General features: G+C 45.0%; 7 protein-coding genes across 10 annotated transcripts; 2 read left to right on the top strand and 5 right to left on the bottom strand.

Moving 5' to 3' along the window:
* The first annotated feature begins 267 nt into the window (after nt 1–267).
* On the top strand, nt 268–9671 carry LOC132263208 (uncharacterized). Of its 2 annotated transcripts, none has more exons than XM_059762860.1 (3): nt 268–999; nt 4134–4447; nt 8532–9671. In XM_059762860.1, exons 1-3 carry the CDS (start codon nt 935–937, stop codon nt 9185–9187), a joined length of 1035 nt encoding a protein of 344 aa, XP_059618843.1. In that variant the 5' UTR covers nt 268–934; the 3' UTR covers nt 9188–9671. The 2 variants fall into 2 exon arrangements, with proteins under 2 accessions (XP_059618843.1, XP_059618844.1); XM_059762861.1 differs by lacking the exon at nt 268–999 and adding an exon at nt 3603–3625.
* Nucleotides 9672–9800: 129 nt separating this feature from the next.
* Nucleotides 9801–10946, bottom strand: LOC132263210 (tRNA methyltransferase 10 homolog A). Its single transcript, XM_059762865.1, has 3 exons — nt 10422–10946; nt 10107–10359; nt 9801–10041 (listed from the first exon to the last, which is right to left on the bottom strand). The coding sequence occupies exons 1-3, from the start codon at nt 10938–10940 to the stop codon at nt 9923–9925; spliced, it is 891 nt and encodes a 296-aa protein (XP_059618848.1). The 5' UTR covers nt 10941–10946; the 3' UTR covers nt 9801–9922.
* Nucleotides 10947–11233: 287 nt separating this feature from the next.
* LOC132263211 (vesicle transport protein GOT1B) lies at nt 11234–12417 on the top strand. Its single transcript, XM_059762866.1, has 4 exons — nt 11234–11349; nt 11424–11515; nt 11579–11878; nt 12105–12417. The coding sequence occupies exons 1-4, from the start codon at nt 11325–11327 to the stop codon at nt 12117–12119; spliced, it is 432 nt and encodes a 143-aa protein (XP_059618849.1). The 5' UTR covers nt 11234–11324; the 3' UTR covers nt 12120–12417.
* A 59-nt stretch (nt 12418–12476) lies between these two features.
* Nucleotides 12477–15994, bottom strand: LOC132263209 (ADP,ATP carrier protein 2). Of its 2 annotated transcripts, none has more exons than XM_059762864.1 (5): nt 15870–15994; nt 13984–14152; nt 13575–13836; nt 13274–13508; nt 12477–13199 (listed from the first exon to the last, which is right to left on the bottom strand). In XM_059762864.1, the coding sequence occupies exons 2-5, from the start codon at nt 14144–14146 to the stop codon at nt 12957–12959; spliced, it is 903 nt and encodes a 300-aa protein (XP_059618847.1). In that variant the 5' UTR covers nt 14147–14152; nt 15870–15994; the 3' UTR covers nt 12477–12956. The 2 variants fall into 2 exon arrangements, with proteins under 2 accessions (XP_059618847.1, XP_059618846.1); XM_059762863.1 differs by lacking the exon at nt 15870–15994 and adding an exon at nt 14218–14342.
* A 900-nt stretch (nt 15995–16894) lies between these two features.
* LOC132262078 (uncharacterized) lies at nt 16895–17866 on the bottom strand. The gene has a single exon (XM_059761215.1). The coding sequence runs from the start codon at nt 17782–17784 to the stop codon at nt 16999–17001; it is 786 nt and encodes a 261-aa protein (XP_059617198.1). The 5' UTR covers nt 17785–17866; the 3' UTR covers nt 16895–16998.
* Nucleotides 17867–18174: 308 nt separating this feature from the next.
* On the bottom strand, nt 18175–19430 carry LOC132262968 (cytochrome c oxidase subunit 4 isoform 1, mitochondrial). The gene is made up of 3 exons (XM_059762490.1): nt 19327–19430; nt 18539–18949; nt 18175–18474 (listed from the first exon to the last, which is right to left on the bottom strand). Exons 2-3 carry the CDS (start codon nt 18936–18938, stop codon nt 18341–18343), a joined length of 534 nt encoding a protein of 177 aa, XP_059618473.1. The 5' UTR covers nt 18939–18949; nt 19327–19430; the 3' UTR covers nt 18175–18340.
* An 86-nt stretch (nt 19431–19516) lies between these two features.
* LOC132262964 (developmental protein eyes absent) lies at nt 19517–27169 on the bottom strand. Of its 2 annotated transcripts, XM_059762483.1 has the most exons (7): nt 26483–27169; nt 24598–24644; nt 21668–21959; nt 20570–21611; nt 20388–20499; nt 20078–20322; nt 19517–20015 (listed from the first exon to the last, which is right to left on the bottom strand). In XM_059762483.1, the coding sequence occupies exons 1-7, from the start codon at nt 26555–26557 to the stop codon at nt 19834–19836; spliced, it is 1995 nt and encodes a 664-aa protein (XP_059618466.1). In that variant the 5' UTR covers nt 26558–27169; the 3' UTR covers nt 19517–19833. The 2 variants fall into 2 exon arrangements, with proteins under 2 accessions (XP_059618466.1, XP_059618467.1); XM_059762484.1 differs by lacking the exon at nt 24598–24644 and having other exon boundaries at nt 20570–21959; nt 26483–26593.
* Between the last annotated feature and the right edge of the window lie 234 nt (nt 27170–27403).

Here is a 27403-nt window from a genome sequence, read left to right as displayed (position 1 = left end):
GTCAACTTCAAGATGATGAAATATTTCGTGTACCTTAAATTACACTTTACTACACTCCACCTTCATGATTTCACATGAACAGCTGCAACAGATGAGGAAAATCCTGGGAAAACCCCGGAAGCAATATGAAAAATCCTCTTCATAAATTCAATTGCAACGATTTTCTACTCCAAACTTCCCTCTCGTAGTCGAGAAAACGTCGAGAATTCGCTCGAGAATCGATATTTCGCTGTCATGCAAGTAGCGACGCCAGCGCCGTTCTGTCGAGCGGTATTTTGGCACGGTTTTTGATTCCCTCAGCATTTTCGCAGCGAAGAGTCGCGAGAAAAGACGCATTTCCCCGCGCTAAACACATTCAAGAGTCGGCAAAAGTGGACTCATTCCACACGCAAAACACCACAGAGTCATCAACTGCAGTCACGAGTGTTGCTATTTGAGCGTGAGTGGTGAGAAAAGATTGTTTTATCGCGCAGTGCAAAATTGCGTCGTTGTTTACGAGACTGCGACTGGCCTGATTTCGCGGGGAATTTCTGGCAAATTCCTAGCAATTTCCGAGGGGATTTCGCCGAAAAAAGATCCACAAGAGATCACTGGAGAGGAGAGTGGCTGAGAGTTGAGCGTAGGATTGCGACAAGTGTGAGATATTGCAGTGTCGAAGGAGGTCAAAGATTTTGGAGGCTCGTTCGAGTGCGCATTGTTGTGGTCATCAATCGCGTTATCAAAGAGGCGAGCCTCGTGAGATGCTCCAGTGACCTTCCGCATTTCATCTCGTGCAGCCAGAAACACACTGTGGGCATTTGTGAGTTGTGGAGAGGGCAGTATTTGCTCGCATATGTGACAATTTGGCGCTTCATTTCGCGACTTTTGTGGTGCTGAAAGCAAGTGTGAGCAGGAAGGTAGATCGCGAGGTGCGCGCGTGAGAGCGAGAGCGACGATGCTGTCAAAACAAGTGATGATACATATCGGGGCGGGCTGCCTGTCCACGGGCTTCATGAGCTGGTGAGTACCCTCGATTCTACGCAGCTCCACTCGGGTGCTCTCTGGGATGGGGACGCTGTGGCATTGTCTTGGCGCGGACGCAGAGCGCCAGCGCGCGAGAGCGTGGGCGGCCATGAGAGCATGTGGAGAGTGATGTTTTTGTCCTTCTGTGTCGCGCGCTCCCCTCTGCCAAGACAACAAAGAACGGCACGAGCTTCCGGCCTCAGCTCCTGGCAGTCCAACACATCCCGAGGAGCACGCCAGTGGGGCGGAAAGCAAGAGTTTCAAGGCTGCAGAAGCGCATTTGTGAACCAGTTTCGCAGACGCTCAAGCAAATTATGGTCTGTCTTCTGGTCTAATTTCTCCACAATAATCACTCTCCGGACTCTCCGTCGTCTCTCTGTGTGAAACTGAGGAAACCACAGAGCACGCTGGTCACCGAGATTTCCCTGTCGCGTCGACCGAATTTCCTGGAAGGCCGTGGTTTCAGGGGTGATTTTCCAACTCTCGAGGTCATAAACCTGAACCCCTGTTGTGGCTTATGAAAGGTCTTGCCTTCACTCTTAACTCCACAATTTATTTATTGCTTTATGAGTGTGTTCGTGAGAAAAAAGCACTATCGATTTTGCAAACAGAACATATTTTAGAAGGGTGGCGAAGAGGGAGAAACAGTGCATGACAGAAAGTTTGCTGCAAAGTCCCATTTATCCTCAATTTTTAGAGTTTTTCTGGATTATTCTTGAGATATTTTGATTCATGCACAAAAGAGGACAATTTTAAGTTTCCTTGTTTGTCACGATAGCTCTTGGATTCCTCCAATTTGGCGGTATTCCAAGAACCCAATTCCAAATCCCAACACGCACTCCAGAACAAGAAGTTTCTAGTTATAAATTTAGACATAGCGAAACGATTTTAGGTCAACGTTCCTGTTGTGATTCGCCTCTTTGTTCCTCTCGGCTGTAAAGGTGGTCAAAGTAGGGGCAATTTTGATGTAAAATCGCCTGATGATGACATATTAATCGTGGTATTTGCTAGGTCAGTGACTGTTCAAGTGGAATTGACAGCCATCTGAGTGGTGAAAAAAGCTCTGGATGGGCTTGAAAAAGGCCAATTCTCTGTTTGTTTAATATTCATGCACAGTCTGAGACGCTTTTTTTTCTTATTCATCCTGCTTCCGCAGCTGTTCAATCATGACTTTCATCTTTTTTTTGAGAGAAAATTTTGCGTTTTAAATAAATAAAATGCTCTCTGAGAGCTGTGATGCTTTTAAAACCAAAAATTGGTCATCGTTTTTCACGTTTTTCTCACTCAAGAGCTGAAAAGCAATCTCATAAACATATTTTCGCTGCGGAAGAGGAAAGTTGAAAGAAGTGCGCCACAAAATCCTGACTAATGGGTGAGAATATTTCGCAGTTTGCAAAATCATTTTGACAAAGTATAATTATTATTGCCACAAATGTACATGAAAATCGCGAGAGATGCTCGCTGTGTGTGGTGAAGAAAAAAAGTGAGTCACACGAAATTAGACTGAAGTGAAGAAGAAGAAAAAAGTGAGACGAACTAAGAGAACTCCTTCAGCTGATTGGCTTCAAGCGTGGTGTTTATTTTGGGACTTCCACGCTTCTCTGCTGAGGATGTTTTGAGGCGCGAACATTTCTGTGTTTCTGTTGCATCACGTGAGAGAAGAGAAATGGAGAGAAATTCTACATGTGAAGCCCAGAGACGGACGAATGAATGTTTTTGAAGGTGTATGCAAAATTGTGTGGAGCTTTTATCTCTGATTTTTGTGCGCCTTTCGCGTTGATTGGACACACACTCGTCTTCAGAGACGACAAAAGTGTTTGATTCAAGACCCAAATTGAGTTTATTCAACCGGCAAAATGAACAAAAATCAGAGGCGTTCGAATATTTAAAGCACTTTTTCTCTTATAATCTCGTCTCGACTTTTTTTTTCATACACAATAACAACAACACTTTAGAAACACAATCAATTGAGGGTAAATGCGCGGTAGTTGTGTGTTTTGATAGATTGAAAATGAAGTAAGGACTTATCGTGTGGAAAAGTGGTCTGGATTTGGTAAAACACGAAGATAATAATTTGATGTCTTATCGTTATTAATTTAATAATAGCGCAAACATAGTGAAACTGATGTCTTTTGGGTAAATTGGGGAAAAATGGCCATTTAGACTTCCTTTTCTCAGCTACAAACTCAATAAATTGTGTATAAAAATGCACATTTTTTGTGTGAAGCGAAGCGATTGAAATTAATGAGTGAGAAGACAAATATTCTTCCGCATTATAGAGGAGTTGAGTAGAGAATTAGCCATATTGTGAATAACATTGTTTATAATTTGAAAAACAATCAATTTTTTCTATCTATTTAACATATCTTCAACTTTTCCGCGTGAGCAAGAAGTGGAGAGAAAAATCCACAAGTCGCGACAGAGAACGGGTTAATTTTGCATGTTAATAATCTCACTCAGTCTTCAGTGTGCATAATGATTAGGCTTTGAAAATATAATGCTATGCTCCACATTGTAAAAGAGACTATTAATTTGCCGCAACTTGTCTTAAGCATTCTCTCTTCTCTCGCGCAACAAAGTGTGGTGAATGTTTTTATGCAAAGCAGCGACTGCACATGATAAGGTATATTTGGGTCTGTCTATCACACTTTCACTGGTTCATCGATTTTTGTGTCAGAAATTTGAATATGCATATCAGTTGTGACCTTGAAGGTAATCCTCAAAAAAAAGCCACAAAATCGAACCAACTTTCGTTCAACGCTGTGTGAAAATTTTCTATTTTAATGTGAAGAAAGAGAAATATAAAAGTTTTTATGGGGTTTTTTTTTAAATGTCAAATGAGAGTGGATTCGTTGAAATCTGTTCCAATCATGGGAGATCTTAGAGCCGTATTTGGTCTCTAATGGTGTTGCCGAGAGGAATGTTTGTGTTTCTTTGCAATCATTATAAAAGTTGCAGCAACACTCGCAGTTTGGGCGTTTCAGCAAATTCACACCGACATCTGATCAGGGACAAGAGCAATAATCACCCAGTTTGATAGCAATTTAAGCAGTTTAAATCATTCAATGCTTACAATCTGCAAAAGGAATACTGCTATTGACTCTCAACCCTCGTTTTTCTCTGTCTTGCAGGCTCCAATTCCGCCCCTTGGGAATACTGTTCATCGTGGTGTTCGCCGTGTGGCTGTACAAGTGGCGCTGTCCGGGCGTCCGTCTAGTCTCTTCCACTCCCATCATGGACAAATTGGACAGCAGCTACAAGAACTTCGTGAAGCTGCGCCAGGAGAAGCCGGGCGTCTTCTGCACAATTGTCAGCGTCTTCTTGGTGCTCCTCGCGCTGCTGGGTCACATTGTGTCCGGCACTTGGATTGTCCTCATTGGCCTCCTGATGGCCGCGCTCATCTCCACACGCCACAAACTCGATATCATTCACGAGAGAACCAAAGGTGAGACATGTGAATATTTCATGGGGACAACAAGAAGGCATTGCCGAGTCCTTTAAGAGAGACTTGGATAATATTTTTACACGGCACTTTGCATTACTTAACACGGGTTCAAGTGTACAAAAGAAGTGTTTGAATAATGAAATATATTTACTCAAGAATTTCAAATCGTAAGCAGTGTGATGACAAAGAGGAATGGCAATAGAGAACACTTGAAAGTGTCGTGAAGAAAAGAATGAATGATAATCCCACTTTCTGGCGGAGTGAAATGAGGAAAAAGGCCACGACAGATTTTTTTTCCGCTGTACGCGAAAAGTCATTAGATATCATTCTAATTATCGCGGTAAACAATTTCTTCTAACAAGCTAATAAATCAGGTGACTGACTACGTAGTTGCTGACGTAGTTGTTGACTCGATTGTGGCCTTTTTCCAACGAGTGCGGAATTTATCAATAATTTCAAGCAATGCGATAACATAATTCATCTGAAATCGATCCAGTGTGCAGAATAACAGCAGCAGCAATTGGTGAATCTTTTCCTCAAAATAGCACAAAATAAGTGCACGTGATCAAGCATTAAAGTTGAAATAGTGGATGAAATGCAAGAAAACTTGAACTACATTGCCAAGGATGAGGAATATATGGAGTGTCGCATTTGATAGCGAGAATTATGGCTGAGAAAATTAATTAGTCGTGTGTTCCAATTACCTAAAAATGCCAAAATTATCATTAAAGTGATTCACAAAGTCGTGAGTTGATAGCAAAACTCTTTGTTCTACTCATTGGCTATTTTTGCGTGGCTTCAGACGTTTGAGGGTTTGAATAGACAGCAAAAAAAGAGCGAAGAAGTGTGAATAGTTTGTGTTGAAATTGTTATGTATTCCATTGAATGGTGAAGCCATGCTCGCCGCGAAAGATATTGAGTTCATTTCAAGGGCAGAGGAAGGCACATAATGTCTTTATGGCTGTGATATTTTATGATGTATTTGCGGGGCAGAAGAGTCTAATTGACAGTGAAAATCTGTAATGTTTGTGGATAATTAAATGACTTTCTCGATTTTTGCATCCGGCTGTTGATTGGTGCAAAGAGAAAAAAAGAGTTTATGTACGTCGAAAGACGAGCCCCATTTCACATGTGAGATGTGTAAACAAGGGATTATCGCATTTGCTTGACTTGTATTTGCTTTATGTAATAAATCAATCGACTGTTAATTTTATTATACAATCAACAGCAGCTCAATGACACTTCCAACTGACAATGGCACACATTTCAGCGCCAACGCCAGAAAATAATATATAATGCCTTTGGGCTTCTTAAATGCTCAAATTTCTTCACTTAGCGACCATTTTTCGCCAACTTGCTGGCATTTATTATGTCTTCCACGAGTGATAGAGTTTTAGTGATAATTCACAATTCAGCAGAATGCTGTTTTTATTTATCATTCACACATGTGTAAAAGTTAGTCCTACAGTTTGTTTTTCTTTCAACTCTTTTTCTCTCTTGATAAGAAAGTGCTGTATTTTCACGATGAGTGAACAAATGGTTTCGCTTTCGGATGGATTTTAATAAGAAAACAAAACACAGTCCAGAGTCAATAATAAAAGTGAATTTTCACTGTTATTTTTCTAAGCTATAATGATTTTTTAATATGTGTCCTTTGTGATAAGATGTCGAACGAATTAGTCGTAGTTGAAAAAGTTCTCTTTATCAATGGGATTTTGTCATATGCAGAGAATTCGGAAATTGTTGTTTTCTTTCCTGTTATCGCAGAAAATGTGGGTGGTTTTTGGGTGCAAAGAGAGAAAAGAGGAAAGAATGAGAGAGAGAGAGAGAGAGACGTGGAAAATAAGGTCAGGTGATTATTGGCAGAAGTTGTTTACACACAGAAAATGAAAATAATGTTTATTGTGAGCAAAACAACAATAACACGCGTCTCAAGAAATCAAAAGAATTATTTTCACATGCCTCTCAACGCGAACTCTCATTCAGCGCTGGCCGATGACGATGTGGAATTTGAGAGAGAGAGAGAGAATGAGGAGTGAAAATATTAAGCAGAGAATACTTGATGATTATATAGTCTAATTTCGCCCACGCACTTCAAGTGCATTCTAATTGAACTTGATCCCATTTTCCGGGGTCCGGAATATCAAGAGCTCAAAGAGAGTGTGTTTGACACGATCATGAACGCTGTTAAAGTGATATTTTGCTGAGCGCGCGCGATGGTCAAAGCCAAAAGCGCGAGGGTGAGGGCGTTAGAGTGATTACAGACTTGCGGATGATCCACGCGAGGATAAGCCAATTTTATGCATAAAACGCGACTAATTCCTCGATATATCGAAGGTTCAACCGATATTTATGTGCTTCCCGGTGGCAGCGCACTCTGCCGAATATGGGCCGAAACATTTCACAACTCAAAACGGACAAAATGGCGAATCTCTTGCGAAAATGATTTCATGGGATCTCAAAATCATTCAATTCTTCTGCAAATCATCAATTTTCGCAATTTTATCGTAAAATTTCACGCTTTTTGATGAAATAAACAAATCAATTGACAGCTGAGAGCGGAACACGAAGCGAAATTGTCGCTAGTATCGACAAAGAAGAATAACTTCTGAGTGTGTTTAGCGCCAGTTCAGCCACGAATTATGGCTGATCTGATCTTTACACACTCCAAGCTCATCCACGATGGATTGATTCCAGTTTGCGCCGATTCGAGGATAAACGACAAGTCTGTAATCGCTCTTAGACTGCGCACAATTGAGTGACTCCGAAAGCTGTGGCGATAAACACATCTTCAAGTTCTACCGGAATCACGTCGTGAGCGTTGATACCGGACTTGAGATATGTTTGCTGCATTGCAATAATTACTGTGCCTTATCTTTATTGTTGTGTGTTCGCACTCTGTGTGACTTTAAGTTGCATTCTGAAGTGCAAATATAGTAAATAAAGAATAAAATTAGCATTAGAAAATGCCTGAATAAAAATAAACACATCGACTCAGCGCTGAATCATTTCCAAGTGAATTGACATCGCAAAGGCACTGTGTGTCTTCAACATATATTTTCATTTGAGAATGTGGGTCACTTTTATTGGAGTCACACATATAATATATAAGAGAGGTTTATAATTAAAAAGATATTTTGTCGCAACAATTGATTTTCTTCTCTCCGCAACACTGTTGCACTGTTGCGAGTGAGAAACACTTCTGTTTTTTCATTCTATTGACCTCAAGAGTTTTTCTGCATGAAAAAAAGATTTTTTTGGCAATCAAGCGCACAAGTTGATTGTGCGCGATTCTTTGTTGAGGATGCGCTGAAGTGGGTTAGTCACTTAAATATTGAGAATTTTATTTATTTCTTGGACCAAGAGAGATGTTTATTTACTGTTGAGGCAATTTACATTTCATGATTACAAAGAAACGTTACGTTATATTTACGATATTCACTCAGCGACGCATCGTGAGAAGGAAAGTTTATGAGATTGAAGAAAATTGCAAGTTTTAACACATTATTTCCAACATTTCGCATCGATGCAATTTCTTCTGAAAAAAGTGGGACAAGTTCAGAAAATCATTGAAAATTTTGTAGAAAATGCTTCACATCAATTTTAGAAATGTTGTTTTGTCCAATTTAGTACATTGTAGTGACATTTCAGAGTCTTGAAGGTCTTCTTAAGTGCTCAAAAAGAGATAATTCATCCGTTGTTTCACTTTATTTCTTAATCAATGATCAAGAAATATCTAACAAGTCCACAATTTGCAGTATTTTCCATCAAATTCAGTGAATATGAGGAAATTTTTGAAGAAATCTCTCTAAATCTGCCTCTCATTGTCCTTTCTTTCACATAAACTCTTGCTTCTGAGTGAGAATTTATTGATAGAGCCATAATTTGCCTTCCGATTTACGGGCCAATGCCTCAAGTTGGATGGCAAATATGCAGAAAACTTTGTGCTTGAGTGATTTTCCAATGACTTGATGATTTATTAAAGTTTCATGAGAGAAGTTCTCTTTATGTCTGATGCTTAAAATAAAAAAACACCGTACTTATCTCATGTTTTTTCCACCTCTGCTTTGTGTTTCGCCAAAAGGTGAAGAAACTGCCTGGTCATCTCAGACGACGGATCATGATGTGGATGAATTTCTGCCAGAGGTCAACGAGAGCAATCTGTTCGTGCTGCAGAAGGCCGGCGAAGAGGCTGTGATAACGACGCCCGTGGCCACGGAGTCGCACGCGAGCAGTCACAGTGAGGACGCGGACTCGCTGCCGGTGGACCTGATGATTCCCGAGGGCAGTCTGCCGGACGTGGAGGCGGACGACGATGCGGAGTCGGACATCATGGACGACGAGGGTGAGCGGGAAGCTGTGGTGCCCAGCGAGGGCTTCACCTTCAAGACCGGCCACTTCAACAGGGACACGTCGTCGTCCGACGAGGACAGCATGGCGAAGGGACTGAGCTTCCACGACTACAGCCTCGTGGATGCGCCTCAGGAGGTGGCAAAGTACAAAAGTGACACAGAAGTGAGCAAAAGCGTCGCGTCGAGTCTGCCGTTTGGGATCAATGAGGCGTGGAATGTGGTGGGCAACTTGCTCAAGGCGACAAATCCCACGCAAAGCCACACGACGGATCACAGTGCGCGAAAAGCTTCCCACCCGCCAGCCAAAAGCAGCCACAAAGCGCCCGACTCGTCCGATGAGTCGGAGTTTGAGATTCTCAGTCAGGACGAACTCAATGCGGCCTCTTAGTCCAGTCCGTATCAATAGCGAGAGAGAGAAGAACTCAATGAATTATAATGTGTCCGCGATCTTTGTCCTCCTCCTTTTTTTCCCGGCGCAAACACATGCGAAAATATAGAATCCAAGTGTAGTAGTAAAATTTGTCCTAAAAGATTTATTTTGTTTTGTTGGTTCTCACAGAGCTTTAATAATTTTATTTTAAAGATTTATTATTTTATTTTGTATAGAAATTTTATAAATGTATAAATCTTGAGGCGATTCTTCCGTGAATTTTTTTTTCCAATTTATAAACTCCATGAATTCTCTGAACAACTCTCGATCCTTTTCTTCTTCATTCTGATAAACTGTCCTATTTTTCTCTATAATTTACTTTGCAAAATGATGAGAATTTCAAGAAAAAAAAAGAATATATGTATACCTTTACTAGTTTGGAATCCTCTTTTTGTAGAAGTTGTAATATTTATTCTGTGTACAAGAAGAATAAAAAAAATAATGAGAAGTGGAAAATGTATGAAAAGATGTTTTATGGAGGTTTGCAGTATGAATTTATGGTTGATGTCTGCATGCAGTTATTCTATATATTTTTTTTTAGCACTTTTGCTTTGCATTTAATTGCAATGGAGACAAACAAGGGGCGAAAAGCTCTAGCAAAACTACAAAAATCTCAGACATTTATTCACATAGTTATGTCCAATTACTCGTCGCGCAATTGCTTGTAAAGCATGTGAATTGAGTTGAATTGCCTCACGCTGTAGCGTCTTGAGATGAATCTATGGCTTTAGCACCCTTTCGCATCGGCAGAACGCTGAGAATTGCCTCCTTCCAGGACTGCTTCTCCGTGACGCGCAGCAGTATTTCAAAAACTGTTAACCAAATTCACAGGTGTAAATAAATCATTCGAGTTTTGAGGGAACTTCTTTTCGCCTACCGTGATTTATCGTCAAGACAGTCCTTGTCTTTATCACAACGTTCTCATTCAGTGGCAATCGAGCATGCCTGAGACCCTTTTCCTCAGCGATTTTCAGACAGAGCCCCTTCTGTGAGTTGTGGTCCACGAGACCGCCGATTATGTACACGTGGTTGTCCTCCAGAGACTCCAGAACGTGGTCAGAATCACTCGAGAGATAGACAATCTTGTCCCTTTCGAACAAATCCAGGAAGGATTGGTGGGAAATCGTCACCTGGAAAGACAGCAATCACTAAAACCACCTCCCAAAGACAAGATCCCAGTCTGATTACCCACATCCCAGTTCTGGTACCCATCATTCCGCTCCAGTGTCTTGTGAATCCTACCATCTTCCCGGATTCCTGTGAAAAACAGCGGAATTGGCGTCTGCGAGCGTCGATTCACCGTGTATATCCTCAGCAGCTGCTTGACACACTTGCAGATGTCCTTGTCAATCATCAGATCGTCAAAATCCAGATCCACAGCCACGGAAATAGGATTTGGACTCTTGGATGTTGTGTTGTACTTCAGCTCTTTCCTGGTCGGAGCTGTTCTCTCCACGCCGGCCAGAACAGCTTGCTGTCGCTTTATCCTCTGTCTCTCCCTCTCCTCCTGTCGCTTTATCTTCTTCCGCACCTCCCACTTCTGCAGCTTGGCCAGCTTCTTGATCCTTCGCTTCGAGAGAACTTCCGCAGGAGCTTCGCCGGCACAGTTTTCTGGCAATTTCTCCACCTTTTCCGCTTCCTCAAGGCACACTTTCTTCGCCGACGGTTGCTCAGTGTCACCCTGGAGCTTATCTTCGTCCTCCGAAGACATTTCAAACAGGATTTATAGGGAATTGCTAAAGAAATATACACGTTGCCTGTTTTCCTCTCTCACGACATAACCGCACTTTCCTGGTATCGATTGTTTTGAAACGTCACACACGTCACCGTTGGAGAGGATGTTTTCATCGGAAAAATAGTCTCATTTTCTCAGTATTTTCCCACTTCAGGATCTCCAGGGTGTATCTCAGGTGAAAATAAAGTGCTCATTGTTCATTTCACCCTGGATTCAGGTGGAAAAGTGCATTTCCCACGCAATGGCAGCTCAGTGAAAAAAGACAGTGACGTGGAGATTTGTTAGGTTAGGTGACGAACACAGACTTTTGGAGGGCGATTTTGGGGATTGTTTTTCCAGAACTTCCTGTCGCTGGACAACATGTTTGAAATCACAGACACACAGAGTAAGTGCCTCTGATGGAAACTCCATCCCATTGTTGAGTGATATTTAGTATTTTGACGGTGAATTTCTCTGCAGAAATTGGCGTCGGCTTGGCTGGCTTCGGGATCTCTTTCCTCTTCCTGGGCATCCTGTTGCTGTTCGACAAAGGACTCCTGGCCATAGGAAATGTGAGTAGACTCAATTTGGCAACGTCCTACACGCTCTAACCATCACTGATCTCTGCTCGGTAGATTTTCTTCCTCTCCGGACTCGCCTGCGTGATTGGTCTGCAGAGGACTTTCAGATTCTTCTTCCAGAAGCACAAAGTGAAAGGCTCAATAGCATTCTTCGGCGGCATAGTCATCCTCCTCGTGGGCTATCCCCTGATCGGGATGATTGTGGAGATCTACGGCTTTGTCCTGCTGTTCAGCGGCTTCTTCCCAGTCGCCATCAATTTCCTGCGGAGAGTTCCGGTGCTGGGCAGCTTCCTGAACATGCCGGGTGTGAGTCGCATTGTGGACAAACTCGCGGGCGACTCCAATCGGACGACGGTATGATAATTTTCCCACAAAGACATCATCTAAGGACAATTACCAGTAATTTTATCGATTCATCTTTTTTGTAAAATACGCGAGTGGCGGATTGGAAGACACTTTTCCCTAGTTTTAAACTCATCCCGGCGCTCGTCAGAGGCCAAATCATCTGTGTACAAGTGTATAGTGGAAATAAAGGCGGGTGTTGATGGAAATTACAAGTGTTTTCTGGTGTCTCTTCCAGGATTTCCCGGAGTAGGCAAAGCAGGCGGCAATCTCGTGGTGAAAATATTGGCGCTTATCTTCAAAGTTATCGTTTTCTGTTATAATTAATTGGTTTTGGGATCTTATTTTACCATCTAATATTGCAAAATTGCATGAAAAAGACTTGTAAAGACTTATTTAATGATTGAAACGAAATAAATTATCCCTTATTTGATGTTTTATCGCTTTTCTTCCAGCCGGAAATCAATAAAATGTAAATAATTTCGCACTTTATTCGCATTTTGATGAAAAGTGCACCACAATTAGAGACACGAGACTGTGCAGAGCTGCTCAAAATAGACGGGGGAAAAGAAAGAAATCTTCCTCAGGCGCCGCAAGTGAAAATCCACCGTGAGCTTTCTCTCATTTATTTCTTCACTGTAATTTTCCTTTCATAGAAATCAAAGAAATTTCCCCTATCGTGACGACGAACAGAAACTGCGCATCGCAGGAAAGAAAATTTGTAATATAAATGATAAAATTTGATCCTATGTAAAGCGACAACGTCTGAGAATCTACCGAGAACACTTAAACTTGCATGATTTTGTCTCAACTGGTTTTTTTTTTGTTTTTAGTATCTGTATTTATTCGCTACATTATTTCTTCTTTCATTTTAAACGGATCTCCTCCTTGCATGAGGAGAAATTCCCGCATTATTTCCATGTTTTTCTCCTTTTTTCCTTCTTTTCTTTCTTTAATACTTTATCATATCGCCTTGATGTACATGGAATTTCCTTCCGCGGATTGCTCTTGATGTGCAGTGATGGGAATTCGGTGTGTACTTTTGTAACTCCGTAGCTTTATTGGCGGTTGATAAATAAAATAATTTAAATTACAAAAATTTCTTAATTTCATCGTACAACACAAGTACGAAGGCACCGCCAGTGCCACGGAGAACGTTGGAGAAGGCGCCCTTGAAGAAGGCTCCGCTGCCTTCTTGCTTGGCAATGGTCGCCCAGCAGTGCAGAGTGCTCTTGTACACAATCTCTGTCTTCTTGCGGCCAGACTGCATCATCATGCGACGACGCACGGTGTCGAATGGATATGACACGATGCCAGCGACTGTCGTCACCACCTGTGCGAGAGGAGCAAAGAGAAGAGTTCGTGAGGCTCCGCCGTTCTCAAGGGGGGCGAAAGTTGGGCTCTTACCTGAGCGATGGCCCAGTTGATGTACAGCGGCGTCTTCTTGGGATCGGGCAGCATGCCACGCGCGGTGTCGTAGAAGCCGAAGTAGGCAGCGCGATAGATGATGATGCCCTGGACAGACACTCCGAAGCCACGGTACAGACCGCTGATGCCGTCAGCCTTGAAGATCTTGCCCAAGCAGTTGCCCAGACCGGTGAACTCACGCTCAGCGCCACTCTTGCCAATATCGGCAGCCAGACTGTCGAGAGAGAGAAAGAGGGTCGTTAGCGTCCGGAAACACTCCCTCCCTGCGTCCTGAACTTACCGGGTACGGGCGAAATCAAGAGGGTAGACGAAGCACAGGGAAGTGGCACCAGCCATGCCACCGGAGGCGAGATTGCCAACGAACCAGCGCCAGAACTGGGTGTTTTTGTCCACACCGCCCAAGAACACCTGCTTGTACTTGTCCTTGAAGGCGAAGTTGAGCGCCTGCGTTGGGAAATACCGGATCACATTGGCAAGGTTGCCACGCCAGTAGGCAAGAACACCCTGTTCACGTGGAATTCGCACGAAACAGTCCACCATGCCTATTCGGGAGAGAGAGAGCAAATTCACCGCATCAGCATCTTTCCCGGACAACCACCTTGCAAGGTCAAGTGTGTGGTTATGTCACCCGACCTTAAGCCCACTCCCACAATCCGGGAATCCCCCCACGGAGAGAGAGAGACACTCACCCTTATACCGCTGCTCGGGGGCAATTTGTTTAGAGATGTGCTGCACCTGGAGCAGGAGCTTCACACGCTCAATGGGGGCCACCGCGGTCTTGGACACCGCCGCGGAGATTCCTCCGGCAGCGAAGTCCTTGAGAAAAGCAACTGGATCTGTAATTCCGGGCATTTTTCTCTGCAATTGACAAAAATCCACACGTTAGCTTCACTTTTCACACGTCTCCGCACCGCTTTTCGCACTTTTGATGGGTGAAAAGGCGAATTTTCCACAGACACCGATGCGCACCAAAATGGCGATTGGACAGGAAAGACCCACACCACGTGGTATCACGCACACTCAGACAGAACTGCTAGAAATTCGCACAGTTCTCTCTTCGACAATTCGACCAACTGTTATACAGCCCGCCAACAGTGCACTTTTCAAATCTCCCCTCATCCATACGCCCTCGCAATGGCACACAAAATGCTCCGCAGACGCCCCATCAATGAATTTTACGAACCCCCAACCCGCCCAACTTGGAAATTGTCCAATGCGCTAGCACGTGTTGCATAATTCACCCCGAATATTATATAATTTTTTTCGGCAGACACTGCGAATTGTTGAGTAATCAGTTGGAAAAAATGCTCACTTATAAATAAACCGTGCCACAGAGCCAGCCAGCCACCTTGACGTCATTTTCACGTGGCCAGAATTGAGATGTGTGAGAAAATTAACTAAACATGCTTGCTAATTGATTACCGAATGCATTGATGAGTGCGAAAATAATTGATTTTGACCTTCGCCATTGCCTAAGGATCCACACACACACAACATGTGCGATCTTATCAAGAGATTTGTCACATGAGCGCGACTCTGATTTGGATTTAGGACGAGATCTATAAATGGATCAGTCACTCGGGTGACTCTCTCTGTTTGTTGCAGAATCACGCTCAGACTGTCAACTGTCGCTAGACTTGGCCTCATTTGCATTTCAACGCACTCAATGGCTTTGCAAGTGCACTGATTATCGCTCAAATCATATGGAAGTGTGATTCTATTGTTGCCCAAGAACAGGAAAATTGCAGAAAACCCCTTTGCCAAGAGGATCAAGTGAATTTCAGCTGACGTCACAGATTTCTTGCATTTGGTCAGCTGATGATCTTGCTGAAGACCGCGCGTTATCGCCTCGCCGCGATATTGATGATTATACAACTGTTATACAATCCGTAAAAAATGCTTCCCGAGAGCCAGATAAATCCAATTCGCGGCGCCACACTTTGCATTCTAGCCATTCTAGTGCTCGGATTCCCCTTGAAATCGCAGCTAAAACCGTTTTTAGGGCCTGAAGAAGTTACTGAAATTACGTAACAATGTTCAGCCAGAAGCATTAATTTCCATTACAAGCGCTTTTTTCCACGCAATTTCCCGCGAAATTGACAGACGGCGCCAGAGAAAATTCTCAAAATCGTCCCAGATATGCTTAAATTTAAAAATCACATGGTGACCGATTTCCTCAACATTTCTTCCATTGTGAACCACTTTACGTAATTTTCAGAGTGGAGATGCTCCGTCTCTGTCACTCCCATGCGCCTCCTTCACCCGCCACTCTAGCACTTTTCGATATTCTTCCCCCTGGTTTACGGTTACATAACTCTGCCAGAAAATTTTCCAACACTCCTCAACTCTTGGCCGCACTTCGCAATCACTGGAGGCGCTTTTGGGCCATCTTATTCGCCAGATGCACTTGCAAATCGCGCCGAATTGGGGCCGATTAGCGTGAATTTTGTCACGGGACCTTGAGGTGATCGATACAATTGATTTTTCATTTTTCACTCCATCCAAAGGGGCTCGTCGGTGGCACAGAGCGCGATTCGGGCGATAAAAACTACTGCATTCACTGGGATTGCCATACCTTATTGTTGATGGAGTCTGAGTGTCCTGAAACGGTGTCTCGATTCGCCTACAAGGGGGTGATTAACTGGGGCGGAGCGCCTTCTCGTGGGGTCGCGTATTGACTAAACGACCGCGATACGATGAGTGAAGAACTAGAATTTTCACTCGTTCTCAGCCACTCATTTGTTCTCTCTCGCCAGGCATTGACGATGAACTTCGCTTCTAGCGCCATCCCGCTCTCGCTCACGCGCCCCGCCATACGGCCGGCACTCTCGCAAGCCGCCTGACGTCACGGAGCCATCGCCATCTCTCTCACATGACATCTCCGTGAGAGAAAATCTGCACCGGCGCATGCCCAGAGAGAGGGTGGCATCGCGTAGAGCGATAAAATGAGAGAGGGAGAGAGAGAGGAGTGCTGCGCCATCTGGAGACAGTCACTTCCGGCGATAGTGACATATCGTCGGAGTGAGCGAGAGAGAGAGATCAGATCCAAGTTCAATGATCATGCGGCTCTCGCCATTTGACCTGAATTTCCATTTCTACTTGTACGGAAAAATCATCCACTCTCTCTTATCTCGCCGCGCCATTTGATAGTCACCTCTTATCGCAACACACGCATGGAATTCCAGCGCGTGTTACGTGATCGCGTCTCCCCCAACGGGATCGCGCGTGGTGACAGCGCGACGCCTTTAAGCCGTCAATCGCAGAGACACTGACCCGCATACGCGGAATATTTTAAAAGGGGCCACATGGAATAGCTGCACGAGGGATCTCTCCTCTACTTGACAATGAAACATTAACGTCCCGAACGCGTCACTCGGGATTGGCCTGCAGCCAAGCGCTCGCGATGATCTTCAATGTTCTGCTGTTTATAAAATTAGTCGCCTTGAGAATGATCATTGCGAAAGGATTCATCCAAATATGCTTCATGGCAAGTGCTGAAAACAAAAACCAACATTCGATCATCGGTATTTTTCTGAAGATCGAAAGATCATAATAACACACCAGCGAATCCTTCCCACACAAAGCATCAGGATTTTACCGAGAATAGTTTATTTCGTGATGATATTGCAAAAGGAAAGCACAAAAATGGCACAATCTGTCTTAAATGATAAGAAATCGCTTAGCGCTCTATCAAAATATGTTGATTACTCGTCGGAAGCATAAATTATCTCCCTTTTTGGCCTCTGTTCAGTTGCCTTTTGGTGCACAAAATTCAGGATGTCCATCTGAAAATCCACCACATCCTCCGGCGGGAGTCTCTTGAGCATCTTGTCCAGCATCAGGAAGAATCCCGCGTTGGCTGGATGAATTGGGGCGGGTTGAATGTTGATCTCGTGCGGTGGAATTTGCTGAGCAGCCTCGCGAGGTTGTGAGCTGGATAAGTCCTCGCCATTCGTCCTGGTTGGCACTTCATCCAGCCCGCGGGGCTTCATGAAGGCGGCAGTGATGTTGGGAGTTTGCACGGGGGAGTTCTGAGAAGTCTCTTGCTCGTCGACGCCCGAGGAGTCGCTCATGATCTCCATCAGATTGCTTAAATACTGCGCATCCCGTCGCTCCTCCGGTATTGTGCGTCTCCGCTGGAGCAGAGGGCCAAGCGCCAGTGCTCCATTGTGCCTCGCGACGAGGCTGAAGGACGGATTGTCTCGCGTCCGCGGACATATGAAGTCCTTCAGGAAGGTCATCTCGGGGAACAAGTGCCACGAGCTGGTGTCCTCCGGACACCGCAGCCGCCTGTTCCTCTTCACCTCCCGCACGTAGCGCTCCCGCAGACTCTTCCAGCGAGCCTTGCATTTGTTGAGCGGAATCCCGAGACTCTCTGACACCTCGTCCCAGGCGTTCTCCTTCAGCTTGCAGTTGTTGTAGTCGCTGTTTGTCTTCTCATACAGACACTTCCGCATCCTGATCGCTCGCACCAGTCTCTCCTCAAACATCTCGGCTTGGGAGCACTCGTGAATGGGGAAAATTGAGCTTGTAATTCACCTGACAACTTCAGCTTTGGCTTGAAGGCGAAAAGTAGGGGAAGCGAAATCGCACAAAAGCGGCGAATTCTCGTCGCCGCCAAACCCGCCAACTGAGTTTTGACGATTCAGAAAAGTCGTATGAAACGTCTGCAGTTCTACACTTCCATTCTGCGGATCCAACAGTATTCATATCGTGCATTTTCCGCATTTTCTGATCTTAGTCGTCGCAATTTTGAAAAAACTATAAATTTTTGAGAACAGAAAGAGCGAGAATTGAGACACTTTAAATATTCTTTAGCGTTCATCACATTTGCCATCCTAGAAATTCTTAAAATTCCGAGAATCCTCACTAGAATAACATTTATTTTTCAATTCACATTTATTTTCTCATTTCCGACGACTACAGCTGAGGTGTGGCGTCCTCTGGAGAGACGAAGCTCCCCAGAGATTCGCCACGCACAATTTATCGCAAGTTTCACTTAAATATTGGCGTGAAAGACAAATTCTTTGACTAATGCCGGCTGGTTTACTTCCACCTCTTGTTCTCGTAGTCCCACTTCGACGACAGACCGTGGATGGGATTCACCTCAAGGTCCAGCATCCTCTTCAGCTGCGCCTTGCGGCTCTCCTCGCTGAAGCTCTCCGGCAACTCGTCGTACACTGCAAAGAATCGCACAATCATGAAAACCTTTCTCCACTTCCAGCGGACTGACCAACTACTTACCGTAGGCGTTCATCCACAGGGAGAAGACGATGGCAATGGAAGTGAAGACCAGCGTCCAGCCAATGCAGCCCTTCCACTCGCCCGTCGGGTGCTTGAACTCGGCGAAGGTCTGGCAGAAAGAAGCCCTGTAGAGAGCTTTCTTCTCGTCGATGCTCAGCTTCTTCCAGTCGCCCTTCTCCTTCTCGCGCAGCGCCAGGAGCTGCGGTGTCGGCTCCTGCCAGCGGATCGCGGGCATTGGGTACTCCACGCAATCATAGTACACTGGCTCGCCGCTCCGGCCGTAGCCCACGACCTCGCGCTTTCCGATCTTGGAGAAGTTGCTGTGATCCCTGGACGAGTGGCGCACCATCTGCCTCAGCACGGCATTGCGCGCCACGCTCAAGAACTGATTGGACATCATCTCTAGCCGTCCTGCAAGAGAAACAAAAGTGTTCCGGATTAAGCTGTCAGATGCCCTCTTACATAACCACGATAAGGAGGCGTTTCAGGTGTGGAAAACCGAGGAAAACCACCATGCAGAATGTGATTACCAAATGGAAAAGCATTAAGGCACTTTAGATAAGCTTTGAATGGGGAAAATTGGTATCTTTTATCAATATTTAAAGGGAAAATTAGCAAAATAGTGGATGAGGAAGTTCTATATAGTATTCTGGATTTCTGTGCAAGATAGCAGTTTTCTCCAAAACTTCTTACACTTATTTGAGGGACAAACTACTAAGGAATAGTTTGCAGGTATATTTACAGTGAATAAATGGGAGAAAAAGAGAGAATCGGGACAAAATACTCACGATTTTTCTACACACGGGGAATGAAAAACAAATGGCCGACTGTCAAGGCTATTCACCATTCATATGAACAATATTCACCACCCGAAGGTGACTATTTGTTACGCGCGTATAGAAATGCGTAGTTTAACATGATTTTCCTACATATTTATTACAATTTCATCAGAAGAGATAAAAAAAAAATCATATGCAGAATTGTTCCATTACTTTATTTACAGTATTTTGATCCTTTTCTTCCTACAGTAATCCATTCTTATGAACACAAGAATACCTAAATAAAACTCACGCTAAATTGACTAAGAAAAGTTCAGGGAATTTCAAATAATACAGTTAAATTGTTGCATTTTGGGGCCCTCTGCCATCCAGAAGCGCCCCCTTTTCACTCTCAAAGCAATCCAAGTGTGGAAACGGTGCTCCAGGGGAGAAAATCACTGGTGTGTGCAGCAAACGCAGAGAATGGAAGCTGTGGGAGCCTCTCTACAGGATCCAGAAGTGGCGCCGGGAAAACTTTCATAAGTAGCCCATGTCGAGGGCAGAGTGCAGATTCTTGATATCACTGTGAGATGAAATTCTCCAGAAGGGGAAGTTGAGATTCTTGGCCGCCACTTCCTCATCCTGACCATCGCCCACAACCACGTAAGTGCTCTTGCGTCCGAACCTGGTCACAATGCGCTCGAAGCAAGACTCCTTGCCTGTAAAAATACAGAATAAATTCACTCCTGAAGACACAAATGCTCCCCCGGAGGTGTTTTACCAATTTTCGTGGCACTGTAGATGTTCTCAATTGGGAAAATCTGTCCTAGGCCGAAGAGCAGAACCTTGGCCAGAGCTGGAACCAGTTGAGTCGTTGTCACGAGGACATTCACGCAATTCTCTCGTTGTGCGATCATATTGAGACACTTGAAGGCCAGCGTTGGCCAGTTATCCGTAGCTATTTCGATATCCTTCCGGATCTCCAGCCACTGCTCCCTCTTCTGAGGTCCTAGCAATCCTCCCACACTGCCAAAGACACAAGAACACAAATGATATATTGGGAAAATCAGCGGCAAATTCAGGATTCTCACTTGTTCTTGTACGAATTGTAGATCTCCTTGATTTTCCGGTACCGGAAGGCGAGCTTCCGCATCCACTCCACGCCGCCACGGACTCCAGTTGGCAGACAAATGCTCGGAGCTCCTGGAATCAGAGTCAGAGTTAGTCTGGTTGGTTGCACGCAACTACCATGCAACCGGAGCGACAAACTCACCCGGTTGCGTTGCCGGATGGAAGCCATCCGTTGAGAAATTGTACGTGGACAGATCCTGGCCATTGTCGTCCGCCGACACATCGTCAATGTGCACCTGATCGCACTCCTCGATGTCGTTGAAGAAGAAGTGCGTGTCCGCCATGTTGAAGATCATCTCCTCCATGCGGAAGCCCAGCTGCACAATGTGATTGGGCTCCTTGCTGTAGCGATTCGCGTACGTGCCGGTGAGCAGGGAATGGAAGATGATGATGGTCTCGTCCAGATCCCACACAAACACCCGCTCGGGCGTCTTCGCGTTTTCCTGGCCGCCGCTCTCGGACACAGAACTTCTGGTGGGACTGGGATGAGCGTGCCGGCGGCCTCGGGCTCTGCCCACCTTCGCCCCTGCCGCCTTAGCGCCGATGCTGGGCGACACGGACAGGGGCGAGGTCGGGGAGTGGGCCGTCATGAGGGTCGGGGTGCCGGGAGTCTCGTCGGAGGGACTCTCAGAGAGCCCGACCGCGGTGTGGAATCCCTGGCTGCCGCTGGAGCCGGGAGAGCTGACGTAGGGCGAGTAGCTCGCCGCGGCGGCGGCGTTGTAGTAGCCGCCGTACTGCTCGTTGTAGTAGCAACTGCTGTAGTCCTGCTGCGCGGTGGGGAACTGCGAGAAGTTGTTGTAGCCGTAGGACCCGTAGATCTGCGAGGAGTTGTTGTTGGACGTGGCCGAGGCGTAGCTGGAGGTGAGGTAGGCGTTGGGCGAGGGTATCTTCGTGGGTGTCCTGGCGGCGTAGGGCGTGCCGTAGGAGTAGAAGGACGACGCGTACTGCGGCATGCTGTTGTAGTAATTGTAGTAGCTGTCCTGCTTGTGCTCGTACGAGTTGGTGCTGTTCTGCAGGGCGTCCAGAGTGGACGCGGAGCCGGCGGGACAGAAGAGCGACGCGTCCAGGTGGCTCGAGCCGCTGGCCAGAGTGGCTGTCGGTGCAGAATCGATGCCCGGACTGCGAGCTTCAGACTTCACTGCTCCTTCCGACAGCCAGTGCGACATCCCAATGGAGGAGCTCTCCTGGCGGGGAAGCATACATTGCACACACGAATTGGGGGATTTTCGCACGGACTCACCTGAATGGAGCCTCCGGCGGTCACTGAGGAGCCGATGCCGAGCAGTGCGGGTGAGAGATTCACGCCGGCGCCTCCATCGCAGCCGGGCGACGCCTGCAGGAGTCCTGAGCTGGTGGCGTTCGTGGTCTGGCGCAGGATGGGCCCGCCTGATGGGGCGCTGCATCGACTCGAGCCCGCCAGCGGAAGCAGCGGCGCCTGGCTGAAGGGGTGGCTCACCAGATTGCCGCCGGCCGGCGTCGTGGTCGCGGCCAGCGAGCCTGAATTGCACAACTGACTATTGGGCGTGTAGATTCTGCAAGAGAGCCACGGATTACATCTCACGTGTGCCCGAGAGAGCTCGCGTCCTCCAACAGGTGGTCCCATCAATTTTTCAAGCCTCCTCACCAGCCGGGAAGGGAATTTGATACCGCAGAGACACTCGGGGCTTAACAAGCCATCATTCTCTTGCCCTCCTGCCCACTTCTCTCCGCGGCATTCCACGAATTCTGACATTCCTCGGGGAATTTCTTCTGAGCGCTCTCGTGGGAGGAAAAGGGCAAGGATTTCTGGCAATGATCAATTTGCAAACAAGAAGGACAGTGGCAGAATTCTAAGCGCAGAGGAATGTATAGATATAGAACATTTCTCTGTCTCACGCCATTCTCAGCAGATCCAAGACATCTCACACTCCTCTCGAGATCATGCTCCAGCTGAGCGGGAAATTCTTCACATGAATAGTGAGACCGAAAAGTGTCAGACTCATCACGATTGACTCGTTTACAATATTATAATTACAGCCTCACGAGATGGAGACGCGCAGAGAGGCGCAGTTTATTTGGTAAATCCACAGGGATTAGAAAAGTGTCACGGTGCCTGAACTTGCAGGCAAAAGATGTGACCTCAAAAAAGGCAGGCAAACACACACACACGGACAAAAAACGCACCCGATGATTTAGGAAGGATCTCGAGGAGTGTCCACCGATGAGGCTGAGGCATTTCCAAGTCAGAGCGGAGCATTTGTTCAACACATGTGGGTCACACTCATCGACTCCTGCCTTTTTTCTGCACATCTTCTATGGGGCTGCGAGACAATTTTTCTGGGATTATTCAAATGAAGCGTGCTCGGGGAAAAAAGTGCGCGCCAAAGGATTGGCGAAGCAGCACGCGCAGCCCCAGAGACTGTGCTCTTGGGAGATTATCTCGCGACAGAGATGTGATATCGGATGATCGATCAGCTCCGTGACAGATCAATTCCCCGGGAGACTCACAATAGCGCCCATCAGCCACTCTCTGAATCACCTCAAGGATGCCCGCGCGCTGTCGAGGGGCGAGAATCACGCTTTTTTACAGCTCGTCACAGTGCGAGTGGTTCTCTTTCAACACATCTGAGAGTCATAATTAATTTTGAAACGCAATAAGCAGAACGGAAAAAAATTCAGCAGCTTCAGAGGCAATGAATGTTGAACAAGATGTAATTATTTCAAAGTGACTTGTGCGTATTTCGCCTCTCGGAAGCTCTCCTTGTGAGGGTGATTTTGGCATCAAGACAAATGTGGGAACAAATTTTGGGCGATATGCGCAAAAATGATCTCATTTCCAATAGCAAAAACCAATTATCGCATGTGACCTTTGCATTATTAATTAGACAATGCACAAAGGGGACAATTTACGATAATTCCTCTCTCGGATTTCCAGGACCTCGGATAATTTGGCGTGAAAATATTTAAATTAGACGTTAGAAAAGCGTCCCTGGCAGCAGAAAAAAGGCATCTCTTTGCCGATCCCCGGAGGAATTCCGAGAAATCCACTACAGATGGAAGAATGGTAAAAACACTGCGTGTATTTTCCCTCTCGATGGCCTGTCAAAGATGCGGATGAAAAAAAGTAACACGTCCACGAATTATTTATGAGACAATCTCGCACAATGGCAATTATTAATAGTCGGGAGAATAATGATGTGAGGTAGACTAATTGACACACTCACGATCCCAGGGATCCCCTCGAATCCATCTGTCTCTTCACAGAGCATTGAATTTCATAAGTTTGGCATCTGTCCAAATTTATTTGCACTCCATCTAATGATTTACAAAATATCATCGAGATTTACACACCATAATTAATTCATTTCTTGTTTCACTCAACTCATTGACCATGTTAAGTGAATGAGACGCGCAGCGCAATTGCGATACGGCTGTTAAGAAGGCGATGTGCTCTTTTTTTTTGGCCTTTTGGTACCAAATGTTTCCATCCACTTCTTTTTCGGCCGTTACATCATTTTCCGAAAGATATGCGCGCAGAGCATCTCTTTTTGGGCCCTCGTAAAAACGAGATCCGGTAATTATCCATTTGTCGATTATTTAGAAAAATCTCTCCGTACGACTCTTGAGTTCGGGCTCGGCCGAAGGAGAACTCTTTTTTAATATCCCGCAATAAAAACTGCGTCCAAACAACGCATTTCAGGGCGAGAAATCGGCTGCGGGTGTGTTTTTTTTTTGTATCTGTACAAATCTTTCCTAGCCTTCGCGCGCCTAATCCCGCATTTGCAGACCAATATTTGGAGATTTTCAGGCGAGGAGAGAAGGAAAATAATCATGGCGAATGAGCGGAATCAGCAGCAAATCTCGGGCGATGCGATGAGAATTGGGCACCACATCAAAGTGGGTAGGAAAACACATCATCAGTGAAAGAATTTAAGGAGGGAAAAAAATAAATAAAGAAATTGAGATAAGACATTAAATGAGCCCCTCAAATAGCTTCTGTTTAGTGTTTCGCCTCCCAAGGAGGGGATTTGGGCGGGATTTTTCTTCACTTGCAGCACAGCCAGAAAGCACTCAATCGCTTCCTTAATCCTTTCCCTGTCTCTGCTTCTGAAACCCCGAGAATCACAAGCACGCGTTGGAGACAAATTGATGGACCACCAGTGAGAAAATGCGTTGATTGAAAATAATTACCTATTCCGATCATTAGGGTCACTATCATCGACTCTTGATCTCTTAACCTGTAATTTATAGGAGAAACAGTGGAGAGTCACTGAAAGAGAACTTAGCAGGCAAGAGGAGGTTTTTCTTGAGTGTCCCTTTTCTGGGACACTTCTAATTCAAGTTAATCCATGGGGGGTTTAACGTCTGTCTTTTTTTCCATTTATACTTGGGATTCCCTTGCAAACAAACAATCACACTAAATATTTATTTGAAAAAATGGAACTACCAAAATTACGCAGAATCCTTTTTATGAGGGGATGAGAAAAAAAAATAAGCACAGAATGCGTTAAACCCTCAATGGAACAGGCATCATTCCAGACTGTAAATCCTTCAACGCCACACTCCACAAAGTCGAGGCAAAAAGTGCAACTTTTAGCACTTTGCCGAGTGCCAGAGAGATAAGAAAAGGATCAACAACAAGGGTGATTCACTGCGGAGAATGTTGAGATAAATGTTTACATCAATGTTTGAGTTATATTAGGAGTTTTCTTAAAGAAATCCTCACACACAGCAAACTCTTGAGTGAACCACCCCATCATGCGAGGGGATGAGCGTTAATTATAAGGATCAAGTGCAGGAAATTGTGGTTAATTTGAGGGTAAGTGGATCACTTGAGATGCTCTCAATTGCAGGATCTCTTCTCACTTCCACGAAATCAAAGAATGACTCTTTATCGAAAGCAGATGTGTCTCTATTTGGGCTACGAGCGGAGCAAATAAGTGCCGAAATGTTTGGGGAAAGTCTCCAAATGCCATTTTGGCGGGTGAAAAGGCATCATTTAGAGAGATGCTCGAGTCCGAGTAAATGCTCATTGGCTTCTCCCAAAGTGGAGTTTATTTAGGACTAATCAAATTCATTTTATGAGCTCTTGAAGGCGAAATATTTCCTCAACTGCCGACGGTTTTTTCGTGAGTCTCTCTCACTCCGAGCGGGTGGGAAGCAAAAATTACTGCCATGGAGGCAAATAAAGTGTCTAATAAAATAGCAAAGAAAGGAGAGGGAAAAAAGGAGAGACAAGAGATGATTTCATCGTCTTCATAAACCGTTTTTTTTCCCTCCATCAGCGCGATTGGGAAAAAGGACGGGAATTTCGTTCACTGCGAGAAAAAATTGTCATTATAGGGCGAAAATTTAAAATATACAGAATTTGACTGAAAAGCGCGCACGCATTTTGTGTACCTTTTCCGAAAGCACATAATCATTTGGCCACAACAATCTATCCCCGGTTAGGAGAGAATGTGATATTTATGAGCGTTATTTATGTTTAACTTCACCCGTGAGAATCTTGATAAGATTAAAATTTATTTTTATACAGAGTGAAAAGAACAGGTCCCGCACCAAATACAATAAAAACCACCCAACAAATCGACAACGCTGTATGGAGATGAAACAGAGAATTAATACAGAAATAAAAGAGATTTTTCTGTTTTTTACTATATTGGTGAATGGGACATTATGTTCTTTTTGTCTCTCCTCTCTGTCCAGCTCTCGCTGCCTTCATTAAATCGCGTTTGGGGCGCGAGAAGGTAAAGACAAAAATACAGTTGACATTCTTAAATAAATTACAACGATTAAAAAATGTGTGACGAAGAGACACTTGATGGCACTGGGAGACAAATTTTTATCTGCTCTTTCGACAAATTTTCATCCACATTTCACTGTGGTCTTAACCCTTGGCTGCCCGTGGTCCGCAGTGGAAGAGAAATAGAAGCAATTCTGACCATTAAAGTCCAATTTTATGGGCATCGTGCATATAATTTTAGTATTATTAAGTGATTCTCTCTCTCTGGGCATTGATTTTTCTTTCTCATTTTGTTCTCTGGGGAAAAGAAAAGAAAGACACACTCATCTTTACCTTTGGCTCTATCATTTTATCAATCAGTCCACAGCGGGAGGCTGATATATAACTACATGGCATTAATGTCACCATTTCATGTGTATTGGGAGGTTGAATGGAGAATATTTCGTTACTGTCCCATTTGGATTGTGAGCTCTGCCCTCATCCAGAGATCACAATTTATTGCAACTCTCCTCTTCGGGCAATTTGTCAGCAATTGACCGACAACTTCTTCACAGCAGCGCTTTAGCAATTCTACTATACAACTCTCGGGAAGTGTATCTTCGGATTGTATCTCATCAAATGCAAACTAGGTGGTCAAAAAAAATAACACACAAACACACAGAAAAAAGACCATCTAAGAATGATTTTTATAGCTATTCTTGTGATAATGGAAAATCACACAAATTCATTTCCTATCCACTTACACTCAATACTCTCTTCTACATTTTACTACTTTACGAGTCTCTCGCGAAAATACTGTTTTCTTTTTCTTTTATTGTTCTTGTGAATTTTCCGACAGCAGCACTGCGAGGGAAAAACCGCCCTTAATGTCCTGCGCTTCACAAACACCACAATCTCAAGTCCACTCTTCCTCCTTTCACTCCAAGTTGTGACTCTCAACTTCTGCAAAATTGTGCACCTTGTCCGCGCGTGAAATTTCAAACTCACTTCCTCTTTCGCGAAGCGCCTCCAAGAAACTGAGAATCCAACCGGATTTCGTGATTCTGTCTCGAATTCAGCTCCGACTTGTTTGTCTTTCTCCCCAGGGCAGGCCATCTCGCTCGTCGGATTCCTCCTACCTCGCAAGCCATCGCACTCACTCGCCAGCACTCCGCCATGCTCCAGTTCAGCGGTGGAACAGGGACAGATCTCGCCTCGACACAGCCCATCGCACTCTCGCACCCTCTGACCATCTCCCTCTCGAGGCCTCGCGAT

The sequence above is a fragment of the Phlebotomus argentipes genome, unplaced genomic scaffold (assembly GCF_947086385.1).
Source record: "Phlebotomus argentipes unplaced genomic scaffold, Phlebotomus argentipes genome assembly contig_15, whole genome shotgun sequence".
In the NCBI taxonomy this organism is placed as follows: domain Eukaryota; kingdom Metazoa; phylum Arthropoda; class Insecta; order Diptera; family Psychodidae; genus Phlebotomus; species Phlebotomus argentipes.
The sequence above is the reverse complement of the archived record's forward strand: the minus strand, read 5'-3'. Positions and strand labels throughout refer to the sequence as shown.

Excerpts from the sequence above, each read along its gene's own strand:
- LOC132263209 (XM_059762864.1), bottom strand. The coding sequence starts at position 14,146 with ATGCCCGGAATTACAGATCCAGTTGCTTTTCTCAAGGACTTCGCTGCC. Across the intron at positions 13,509-13,574 it reads CTTGATTTCGCCCGTACCCG|TCTGGCTGCCGATATTGGCA; the intron begins GTAAGTTCAGGA and ends CTCTCTCGACAG. Across the intron at positions 13,200-13,273 it reads TCAACTGGGCCATCGCTCAG|GTGGTGACGACAGTCGCTGG; the intron begins GTAAGAGCCCAA and ends CCTCTCGCACAG.
- LOC132263208 (XM_059762860.1), top strand. The coding sequence starts at position 935 with ATGCTGTCAAAACAAGTGATGATACATATCGGGGCGGGCTGCCTGTCC. Across the intron at positions 1,000-4,133 it reads TCCACGGGCTTCATGAGCTG|GCTCCAATTCCGCCCCTTGG; the intron begins GTGAGTACCCTC and ends TCTGTCTTGCAG. Across the intron at positions 4,448-8,531 it reads CATTCACGAGAGAACCAAAG|GTGAAGAAACTGCCTGGTCA; the intron begins GTGAGACATGTG and ends TTTCGCCAAAAG.
- LOC132262078 (XM_059761215.1), bottom strand. The coding sequence starts at position 17,784 with ATGTTTGAGGAGAGACTGGTGCGAGCGATCAGGATGCGGAAGTGTCTG.
- LOC132263210 (XM_059762865.1), bottom strand. The coding sequence starts at position 10,940 with ATGTCTTCGGAGGACGAAGATAAGCTCCAGGGTGACACTGAGCAACCG. Across the intron at positions 10,360-10,421 it reads ATGGGTACCAGAACTGGGAT|GTGACGATTTCCCACCAATC; the intron begins GTGGGTAATCAG and ends CTGTCTTTCCAG. Across the intron at positions 10,042-10,106 it reads TGTCTTGACGATAAATCACG|TTTTTGAAATACTGCTGCGC; the intron begins GTAGGCGAAAAG and ends TTTGGTTAACAG.
- LOC132262968 (XM_059762490.1), bottom strand. The coding sequence starts at position 18,938 with ATGATGTCCAATCAGTTCTTGAGCGTGGCGCGCAATGCCGTGCTGAGG. Across the intron at positions 18,475-18,538 it reads CCTGTGGATGAACGCCTACG|TGTACGACGAGTTGCCGGAG; the intron begins GTAAGTAGTTGG and ends GATTCTTTGCAG.
- LOC132262964 (XM_059762483.1), bottom strand. The coding sequence starts at position 26,557 with ATGGTGACATTAATGCCATGTAGTTATATATCAGCCTCCCGCTGTGGA. Across the intron at positions 21,612-21,667 it reads CCGCCGGAGGCTCCATTCAG|GAGAGCTCCTCCATTGGGAT; the intron begins GTGAGTCCGTGC and ends CTTCCCCGCCAG. Across the intron at positions 20,323-20,387 it reads TACAATTCGTACAAGAACAA|TGTGGGAGGATTGCTAGGAC; the intron begins GTGAGAATCCTG and ends TGTCTTTGGCAG.
- LOC132263211 (XM_059762866.1), top strand. The coding sequence starts at position 11,325 with ATGTTTGAAATCACAGACACACAGA. Across the intron at positions 11,350-11,423 it reads TGAAATCACAGACACACAGA|AAATTGGCGTCGGCTTGGCT; the intron begins GTAAGTGCCTCT and ends ATTTCTCTGCAG. Across the intron at positions 11,516-11,578 it reads GACTCCTGGCCATAGGAAAT|ATTTTCTTCCTCTCCGGACT; the intron begins GTGAGTAGACTC and ends TCTGCTCGGTAG.